Below are 10,062 nucleotides of genomic sequence, written 5' to 3'. Positions count from 1 at the left end.
TTCAAGATGAAGGGGCTTTTGGTTATTTCTGCTCTTTTTGCGGCAGTGTTAGGCAAAACGACTTTCGAGGGGTATGCAATAAATCAGTTCAAAATATTTTATTCAAAAATAGGATGGAATTTTTAATAAAAACTGATGTATTTGCAGACATCAGGTCCTTCGGATCACCGCACAAGATGCAGCACAGATCGCTCTCCTGAAAGAGCTCTCTGAACAGCAACATCTTGGGGTACGTCATTGTATCTCACTAAACCCTATTGTTATTTATTAAAATGATCCTTCACCACAAACTTATAATAAAACTAATTTTTGCATTTTCATTTGGTCAAGCTGGACTTGTGGATGGAGCCCGTTCACGAGTCTCTGCCTGTGGATGTCCGTGTTCCTTTCAACAGTCTCCAGGCTGTCAGAGCTTTCCTGGCATACAATCACATTCAGTATCGTGTCATGATTGAGGACGTCCAGGTAGAAATAACATAAAAAATAAACATTTTTTTAATACACTATAATAATATATATAATTCATTTTTAATAAACATCCAGTATTTTAGATGGAATCAAACTTACATAAACAATTAATTGAAACAATACTATAAAATACACACACACATTTGTAGTTAGAATTAGTTAGAACATCTTAGAATTAAGCATCAACATGTGAGGTGTATTGTACAAAATGGTCGAAACACAATGACTAGTTGAACATTTTTAATGGGATCCATATTGTACCACCAGGATTTGCTGGATGAGGAACAACATCAAATGTTAAAATCTCATGTAATTCCGAGAACTACAGATGATTTCGACTATGCAAACTACCATGAGTTGAGTACTGTAAGTGGAACACAGCACTAAAATGTAGATATATTTGACCTTGTCAGCGATTGCTCTTTTTAAAATCAAGTAAATTTGAGTCACAATTCATATTTTCACCATTCTGATTTCAGATTAACTCATTCATGGATATGCTTGTGGCAGAAAACAACAATCTGATCAGCAAAATTGTGATCGGTCAGAGCTATGAGGGCCGCCCCCTCAACGTCCTGAAGGTAGATTAAGATCCTTAACAATACTTTTACGATTTTTTAACATACTTACAGGTCTCCTGACAGATCAATTAAAAACTAATATTGGGTTCTATACAAAATCTCAATTTGCCAAATTAATTTCAAAGTTTACATTTTTTAATCCTGAGCTCATTTATTTGTCACTTTTAGTTCAGCACTGGAGCAAACCGTCCTGGTATCTGGATTGACACTGGCATCCACGCCAGAGAATGGATCACCCCCGCCAGTGGAATTTGGTTTGCCAAAAAGGTGAAATGAAATATATATCAAATATTATTCACGTTGCATGCTTTAAAGGTGCTGTGTTTGCCTTTTTGGAGGATCTATTGACTGAAATGCAATATAATAAATATCTCTGTCTTCAGAGGGACAAAAGGGGGATAAAGACTTTACATAATGAAGCAAAATGTTTTTATAACCTTAGAATGAGCTATTTCTATCTACATTGAATGCACCACATGTTGTTTCCAGCAGCAAAATACGTTATCTCCTTTGTCAAAGAAGCAAAATGTGGTGACATCCTAGTCCTATGTCAGCCACCGTAGTGCTTCGAAAGGGGAGGAGTGAAGTGAGCCGTCGGTTGCAATCCGCAACCTTACCACTAGATGCGACTCAATTTCAATCACTGGACCTTCAATGACTGAAACAGATATTTGTTGGTTAAAACAACTAGCAATTTATACTTCAAGACTTAATACCACAGTGCATTTGATGGTTTGCCTATGTTCTTATGATATACAAGCTAGTACCTCATAATGCAAAGACCCATTTTTATTCCATAGATTGTGAACGACTACGGACGTGACACCGTCCTTACAGACATCCTCAACAAATATGACATCTTTTTGGAAATCGTCACCAACCCCGATGGCTACCAGTTCACCCACACCAATGTGAGTTTAGTGAATGGATGTAAAACTGAACACTCTTACCAATTTGACTACATGTAATGGCATTATACCTCAACTGATCTCAAATTTGGTTTCAATTGTATAATTTTGTTCTCTGTTTGGTTAAGAACCGCATGTGGCGTAAAACTAGAAAGCCAAACCCCGGCTCCAGCTGTGTCGGAGTTGACCCCAACAGGAATTGGGACACTGGTTTTGGAGGTGAGGGGGTTAGCATAGTTTGGTTCGCTTTGTTATTGCACCTTAAAGATTGTAGTTTTACTTGGTTGATGGGGTTTTAAATTGTACTAATGATCTTCTGAAGCGAATCGATGCGTTTAAGAGAAATATCCATATCGACAGAGCTATTAACATTGATGACTAGCTTCCTTTATCCCTTTGGCTGCACGTGAACCTGAGGCTTGTTTTTCCGCCAAATGACGGTGACGAAAGCTCCCGCGTAGAGGAGGGAGCATCCTATTGGATCAGATGATAAAAGCCATATTGGAAGTAAAATGAAATGTGGTATTATAACTTCGAAAAGAAATCTTCCAAATTCTTCAAGAAGAAAGTCATATTCAGTCAGGATGCCTTCAGTAAAAGATATGGAAATTTTGATTTGCCTGTGAAAAATCCCTTTAAATCTTTGTTCTGTCATCCATCCTTAGGGCCGGGTGCGAGTGGCAATCCTTGTGATGAGACCTACCATGGACCCAGTCCTAACTCTGAACCTGAGATCAAAGCCATTGTTGACTTTGTGAAATCTCATGGCAACCTGAAGACCTTTTTGTCCATTCACAGCTATTCCCAAATGCTCCTCTACCCATACGGATACAAGTCCACTCCTGCCAAAGACCAGGCAGAACTGGTATGTTAGCTAAAAACTAATTGTTCTTTATACACTGAAAGTCTTGGATTTGATGAGATTTTAAATTCAATCCTGTATTGTCTCGACAGCATGAGCTTGCCAGAAAGGCTACGGCTGAACTGCAGTCTTTACATAACACTCTCTACACTTACGGCAGCATCATAACCACCATCTGTAAGTCCATCTAACATTCAACCTGCTTTCAAGCTTTAATGGAACTGATTTATTGTTGTTTTGTTGTCACTAAAATCTCTCTGTCATCAGATCAAGCTGATGGAGTCACCATTGACTGGACCTACGACCAGGGAATCAAGTACTCCTACACCTTTGAGCTGAGAGACACCGGTCGCTATGGTTTCGTTCTGCCTGCAGATCAGATCATCCCCACTGCTGAGGAGACCTGGCTTGCTCTGATGGTTATTATGGAGCACACCAAAAATAATCCATATTAAAGATACATAGAATTTCATTGATGAATCAAAGCACATTAAAGAGTTAAAAATAAAATAACATAAAACAATTTGATTACTGATGTTTTACACTACACAATGTGTTTTGGGAATAATCGTCATATCATATAAAAGTTTCAAATAGAGTGAGAAATTGGAAGGCTGACCTTACGAAATTTTAACATCCATTGTGAAAAATAAGGCAACCATGATTTTAGTTTTTCTGGATTTACTATTTATAATTACATGCTCAAGTATAATTTTCTTTTTTTTGTTTCATTCTGTAAACTAGTGACAACATTTCATCCAAATTCCAAATTAAATATTGTTTTTTATTTGCAGGAAATTGAAGAGTAAACACTGGTCAAATTAACAAAAAAGATGTTTAAATTCATGTTTGAACAACACAATACCATGTATTTTAGGATCAGTTAAAAAATGAATATTTGATCAAATATGCCTGATTTTTTAACAACTGTCACGTGTCTATGCTGTCTTTCACTTTACTGATGGGTGACTTTGTCATTCCTGAGGTTGAAATTCAACACTGACTGAAATGAACACAATGCAGAAATCCTGAGTAAAGGCAAAACTACGGTGATCTCTTTATATTTTCCTCGGCTGTATAGACGTTTTCATCTGGCCCGATGTTAACTTCTGGTCTGTCTTTGGTTATAATACAACAATTTATTTTATTTTTTATTTGTATATTAATTTATTTCTATTAATATTTTATTAATTGTACGAAATTAACTCTATATCAGTTGCTTAGGTCTACTAGAAGTTATGTTTGTTTATGTGTTTGCTGCTTAAACGTTGATATTTAAGATAATGTGTGAGCAGGAGCATGCTCATGATAACACAATGCAAAAGTACAAGCTCAATGTGCAATAGCAAACACAGTTGGCTTAGCTGTGAAAATCTGATTGAGCATTCATCTTCTTCAAAAAGCATTCTGAACATCACAGCACTGTAAACGTGTGTTAAACTTTAAGCAAACAAAGACAATTGAATTTGAAGTAGTTATTTTATGTCCAGCAAACCTGATGCAAAGACCATAAATACTGAACAAGTCAATATGCTCCAATGTGCTATTTTTATTAACAGGCATGAAAACATACTCAAAGCTCTAATCCCTTAAAGAAATACCTTGATGATGCCATTTTGGACCAGGTAGAGTTGAAGAGGTTAGAGGGATATTTCACCCAAAAATGAAAATTCCGACATCATTTACTCACCTTCGAGTTGTTGCAAATCTGTTTAAATTTATTTGTTCGGATGAACACAGAGAAAGATATTTTGAACAATGCTTATAACCAGACAGATTTTGGCCCCCAAAATACAATTCAGGAATTTATCAATTGGGTCTACAATATTAAAGATTCTTTATTCAGCCGTATTATTCAAAATAACCAGTAGGTAGTCATCATAGATTAAATTAAAATCTTCATTGGACAATAAAACAAAGTCTGTAAAAGAACTAGTACAAGTGATTTCCGTCTATAAGCAAATTAAGGCAGAACACATTCTGGCATCAGCTCCGGTAAATACATGTAGTTTCTTCATTTAGCTCTTCAAAAGGCAAAGCAAAAAATCATACACAGCAACATGTCTTAATCTCCATGGACACCAGCTATTACATTTTATAATATTTAAAATCACAGTTTAGTTGATTGTGAGCTGCACTTAAAAGGGGAAGTTCACCCAAAATTGAAAATTCTGTCATGAATTATTCAACCTCAAGTTGTTCCAAACCAGTATCATTTTCTGTTGAACACAAAGAAGGATATTTAAAAGTTTGCAACTGAGATTTCTGGGTCATGGGTGTCAGAGGTGCCCCAGAACGGTTTGTTTTCCTAAATTCTTTAAGATGTTTTCTTTTAAATACAACAGAACAAAAATAATAATAATGCAATAAATCTTTCTACTGTGGTAGTCAATGGTGCCCCAGAAATCTCTAACATTGTTCCAAATATCTCTCTTTGTATTCATCAGAACAAAAGACATTAACACTTTAAGGTTAATTCATGACAGAATTTTTGGGTGAACCATCCCTTTAATAGAAATGGGGTAAATCGTTCTCCATTGCTTTGAAAAGCCTAAAACTAATTCTAACTAAAAAGCATCAAACACACAAAAGGCCTCTTTCTGCCCGTGTTAAGGCATCAAAACATCATATCTAAAATCTAAAGCACTTCAGGATAGCGAACCCATAATGCTCAATGGAACCATACTAGCATAGCACATCATAAGCGAAGATGGCCACCAACAAGAACAGTCCATCCATGAAGACATCAACCATATAACATACAGAAGAACCGTATAAGCGTTAAAATAGTAAAGTGTCATATTCAAGACACCATATACCATCATAATAGAAAAAAAGATTCTTGATGGCAAAAAACAGAAAAAACATCGATAGCAGTAAATGACAAACAGAAAAATAATCTGGTTTCTGCAGTGCAAGGCTCAAGTGTGAAGAAAGCAAATAAAGAAAAAGTGCCAGTGAGAATTCCATCATGTTGCATTAAATACCAGTAAAAACAAAGAGAGGGATTGTGGAGTGTTCATCACAATTGTGTACAAGAATTCTGTTAAAGTAAAACAAAGCTTTATTTCCATTAGACTCAAAATGATAGTTCCGAACGTGACTTGGCTCATTTCCAAGGTCGACTACTCCGTGACCAAGCACTCTCTGACCCCGCTATGGACGAACCTTGTCGACTGCTCCGAACACTAGATGCGTTTGAGCGAGCGCTGTTAGTGGACATTCTGCTGCTGAGGCGACCTAAAATGAAACCACAAAATTAAAGGGACAGTTCTCCCAAAGTATTCCCGGTATGCCAGTTATACGGCTTACAAATGCAGCTGTTTACAATTGTACACTTGTCACCATCTACTGGTGAGTAGTGCATACTACATGAAAAACAGAGACTTAATTTCAATCAATTTGAAATGTGACTCACTGCTTGGCCCGCTAGGTATGAACACCTCCTCCAAGTGAAGCTCGATTCTGCTGAGGTCCTCGGAGGTGAACCGCCACTTTTTCTCTGCTGGTTGAGGCGTCTGCTGCGGCGCCGATCGTTTGCGACCTCCAGGCCCGGTTGGTGACGCCAGACAGGAGATAGGAATGGAGCCGGTTGTCATTCCTTCAGGGAACTTCTGAAAGACCACCTTTAACCCTTGTTGAGAAGATTGACAAGGACATCGACCGATGTTATTTCAACACACAACCATCACAAATGCCCAGAAACAGCTGGAACAAAGCCTCACCCCCTGATAGCATGAAGAGGTTCTCGAAGCCTCTTTCGCACATGGTGGTGGCCGCTTGACTCGCTATTCTTTCATCCTCATCGTACACGATTATGATCTTTCCTGACGAATTTTTCTACATTGTTAAGTGAAATATGAAACTTCACACAGTAAGATCACGCTATCGTTGAGCCAACGTTACAAAGCGTGTCACATTGACCTTTAGTGTATTATAAAACCAATAAATGTTAATAGAATGCAATTGAAAACATTACAGACATTTTCATAGTTTGGCAGCAAAAGGATACATATTCAAGTACTTCTTTAGTGTATGGGTTCATTGTCCTTGATAACGTTGCAATGGGATAACTATATGCTGTGGGTAAAACAGACAAAATCATGTCGTACATATCTTGTATTCTTCAAACAAAACACTATTTGTCCTTCCGTGTAAGCTTCCTACCACTGATAATATGGCACTGGTCATATTCGTCTCTGTCCCGCACATCCAGCAAAAGATACGGACAGTCCGGGTATGGGGACTCTGTATTATAGGGCGTAGACACTGGAGATAATCGAGCGGTCTTCTGCGCGATCTTGTCGAGATCCATTTCTCCCACGCCACTGATGACACTATAAATAAAGCCATAGATTTTAGGTTACACTGAACTTGGATAGTCAGGTGTGCTCAATGTTACGGGTGAGTGAAAGTTATGTCATTGTTATTCCCCCACAAGGTCTCTGCGGACGGAGTCCGATTGCACCACTATGCTCCCTACATTGAGCTATTCGACTCAATGGAGCTTGGGGGCATGAGAAAGCAGCCCGGCCAATGAGAGCTCATGTGGATGTACAATAGAGGAAATGAGAGGATGATCCGTTAGATGCATAGAATGATTTTCTGTTTCGCTGGATGAATTAAAGAGAGTCGACTATTTATTGTGACTACCTTTGAAGAGTAGATCTAGGAGAAAAAACACCATCACCAGCTTCGCTGTTAGTATTCAGTGGGGGAAGAATTGTAGACTGGGAGGAGCCGTTTGTCTGATCTGAGTGATGGTCGGATGCTGGGGACTCCGAAAAAATCGAAACATCATCTAAAAGACACATTAAAAAGCAAAGATACCAGAATTGTTTCAACATGCATATGGGAAAGAGAACCAATAAAAGCAACATGAAGAGAAATGAAGGTGTACCGTCTAATCTTGCTATTTCATCTTTTATGTTGTCATTTTGATCCGACACGGACGCAACTTGGATAACCTGAGGAGACAAAAATTTAAATACGGTACAGATCAAGATTTTGGGCACACATTGTAGATTAGTATTAGTCATATGAAATAACACAAAGGTATTGGATAGAAAATTTGATGTTTATTTGAACAAATATTTTATAAATATGCACTTGTCAGCTGTTTTTGCTCAATTGTTTTAAGGTGGACTACAAAATTTATTTTGCATTCAAGAATTTTAAGCATGTTGTTAAAGTGATAGTTCATCCAAAAATGAACATTCTGTCACCATTTGCTCACCCTCGTGTCATTTCATACCTGCATAAATTACATTGTTCTGATGAACACAGACAAAGATATTTGGAAGAAATTTAGCAATTTTCAATTCTGTGACATCATTGACTGCCATAGTAGTAAAAATTCTACTATGGATGATGTCACCGAACTGAAAATTGCGAACCTTCTCACAAATATCTTTCTTTGTGTTTAACAGAACAAATAAATGTATATAGGGTTGAAAAAACCTGAGGGTAAGTAAATGATGATCATTTTTTATGTTTGAGTGAACTATCCCTTTAAGGATAAAAGCGGTTTTACTTGTAGTTTATATTACAATACCATTTCCCAAGTCTAATAAAAATGTACAAATTGCAAAGTAAACACTCAATTCAATCACATTCATTGTTCACTTACCAGCTGTGCAAAAGTAGGGACTTTCAACCTTTTAAAAAGCTCATCCTTCCTATATCTGTAGTCTGAAAAAATACATATCAATCAATTCAGATGAACTAAACTTAAACTTCAAGAATGTTTGAAAATACTTCAACGTCAACTTCAACTGAAAACCTCTCACCTGGATCCTGAATATCACCATTTCTCATTTCATCATCATTTAGACAGCCATTGCTAATACTCACTCCCAAAATATCAAACTCCATTCTGATTAAACCTATACTCACTTAAAATTTGTGTTCAACAAGGCTATTTCTGTAACAGACTGAGGTAAACTCCCCTAACAACTCTTTATATCATTGGAAAGAACTTCAAGTCCAGCCTCAGTACCAAACCCAATGCAGGATGCCAAGTGACATGGCTAGAAGAGGTTAGGTATAACAGTACCACCACAGACGAGATGTACAGAGGAATTACTGTAATTACAGTACAATCACATCTTCAGCTCACCTACCCCAAAAAGAACCAGGAATTCTTATCCCTGAGAAATCAGAAAGAACTTGTAACAAGATGACCAGTGTGGACAAAGCCGACTTTCTCTCCTTATCACAGTGAGTAAATATCAATAGGACAAGGAATCTTCTGTTCACAACAAATGTACTTAAAGACAAAACAGATCTTAGAGGTCTGAAAGTCTATATCCAAAAGCAACAGTGAAGTTAATAATTTAATGTGTTTTTTTTTAATGTTTATGTATTAAATCTGCAACGATGTTTTTATTTCATGCACTTACTTTTTCGTACCTCCTCCAGTCTCTCCATATATTTTGTCAGGCTGCAGCCTATAGCAAATAAACTGGATTAGTATACACACATTTTAGCCATACACAATAAACTTATAGAATGCTAACAACAGTTTCTGATTTCACAAAAAAATAGGGAAACCTGTATCAAGTCTTGTTTTTACATGTTGAAATTTGGGGTTCTGTGGAATCCTTTTCTTCAAGTACTGAAAACACGAATGAAACAGAATGACAAGCAAAACACTGAACGTCACATTAAAGGTTGTGTATATGAAAATATATGTTTACACTTTTGTCTGTTTTTGTGAAACTGTTCGACTGTACCAAAAATGCATGATGTCTGTTAACGTCACTGCACGTACGAAACATTTCAAAGGCGATCATGTCCACCACTTTAATAAAACAAGCTATCATAACACCTATAGGTTGATATATACGATCTGTTAATTGATTATAGATGGTTGAAATGCATACAACGTGACAGCATAATGACTAATCTTGTGTTGATGGACAGACAGGTAACGTTAGGTGATGGCAACAGAGCAACGTCGTGGTCTCAGATTCCCTTTAAACCGCATCTCCCCGTTGACAAATATCCCTTGACCAACCTTATAATGTAATTGTAACCCACAAACTTAGACGTTACATTGCGAAAAATGAAAACACCAACCTTTGCATCGCCAATACCCCGCTTTAACGACATCTTTCAGCAGCACGGCGGCTAACGTTAGCTTCCAAAATCAAAACTCAAAGCGACGCGTTCTTGAGTAACGCTTACGCTGATTGGTCCGTTGATTTGCTTATCCAATCAGCGACGCTGTTTTACCCACTCC

At 37.3% G+C, this 10,062-nt stretch overlaps 2 protein-coding genes across 3 annotated transcripts; one reads left to right on the top strand and one right to left on the bottom strand.

Moving 5' to 3' along the window:
• On the top strand, positions 1-3,669 carry cpa1 (carboxypeptidase A1 (pancreatic)). Its single transcript, XM_056740025.1, has 11 exons — positions 1-71; positions 148-229; positions 331-465; positions 736-834; positions 948-1,049; positions 1,218-1,316; positions 1,850-1,960; positions 2,086-2,176; positions 2,623-2,822; positions 2,912-2,996; positions 3,087-3,669. Exons 1-11 carry the CDS (start codon positions 7-9, stop codon positions 3,272-3,274), a joined length of 1,257 nt encoding a protein of 418 aa, XP_056596003.1. The 5' UTR covers positions 1-6; the 3' UTR covers positions 3,275-3,669.
• Positions 3,670-4,639: 970 nt separating this feature from the next.
• cep41 (centrosomal protein 41) lies at positions 4,640-10,001 on the bottom strand. Of its 2 annotated transcripts, XM_056739813.1 has the most exons (12): positions 9,900-10,001; positions 9,372-9,435; positions 9,221-9,268; positions 8,942-8,968; positions 8,449-8,510; positions 7,720-7,786; positions 7,473-7,620; positions 6,987-7,156; positions 6,832-6,899; positions 6,545-6,659; positions 6,238-6,453; positions 4,640-6,059 (listed from the first exon to the last, which is right to left on the bottom strand). In XM_056739813.1, exons 1-12 carry the CDS (start codon positions 9,930-9,932, stop codon positions 5,929-5,931), a joined length of 1,149 nt encoding a protein of 382 aa, XP_056595791.1. In that variant the 5' UTR covers positions 9,933-10,001; the 3' UTR covers positions 4,640-5,928. The 2 variants fall into 2 exon arrangements, with proteins under 2 accessions (XP_056595791.1, XP_056595792.1); XM_056739814.1 differs by lacking the exon at positions 8,942-8,968.
• Between the last annotated feature and the right edge of the window lie 61 nt (positions 10,002-10,062).

This window comes from Triplophysa dalaica, chromosome 24 (assembly GCF_015846415.1).
Source record: "Triplophysa dalaica isolate WHDGS20190420 chromosome 24, ASM1584641v1, whole genome shotgun sequence".
NCBI lineage: Eukaryota > Metazoa > Chordata > Actinopteri > Cypriniformes > Nemacheilidae > Triplophysa > Triplophysa dalaica.
The sequence above is the reverse complement of the archived record's forward strand: the minus strand, read 5'-3'. Positions and strand labels throughout refer to the sequence as shown.

What these genes read in the sequence shown, in the direction of transcription:
- cep41 (XM_056739813.1), bottom strand. Translation starts at nt 9,932, where the DNA reads ATGTCGTTAAAGCGGGGTATTGGCGATGCAAAG. An exon ending in TGAAATAGCAAGATTAGACG is followed by an intron (nt 7,621 to 7,719) that starts GTACACCTTCAT and finishes TGTGTCTTTTAG; the next exon opens with ATGATGTTTCGATTTTTTCG. An exon ending in CTAAAGAAGTACTTGAATAT is followed by an intron (nt 6,660 to 6,831) that starts GTATCCTTTTGC and finishes TTAACAATGTAG; the next exon opens with AAAAATTCGTCAGGAAAGAT.
- cpa1 (XM_056740025.1), top strand. Translation starts at nt 7, where the DNA reads ATGAAGGGGCTTTTGGTTATTTCTGCTCTTTTTGCGGCAGTGTTAGGC. An exon ending in CTGAACAGCAACATCTTGGG is followed by an intron (nt 230 to 330) that starts GTACGTCATTGT and finishes CATTTGGTCAAG; the next exon opens with CTGGACTTGTGGATGGAGCC. An exon ending in GAATTTGGTTTGCCAAAAAG is followed by an intron (nt 1,317 to 1,849) that starts GTGAAATGAAAT and finishes TTTATTCCATAG; the next exon opens with ATTGTGAACGACTACGGACG.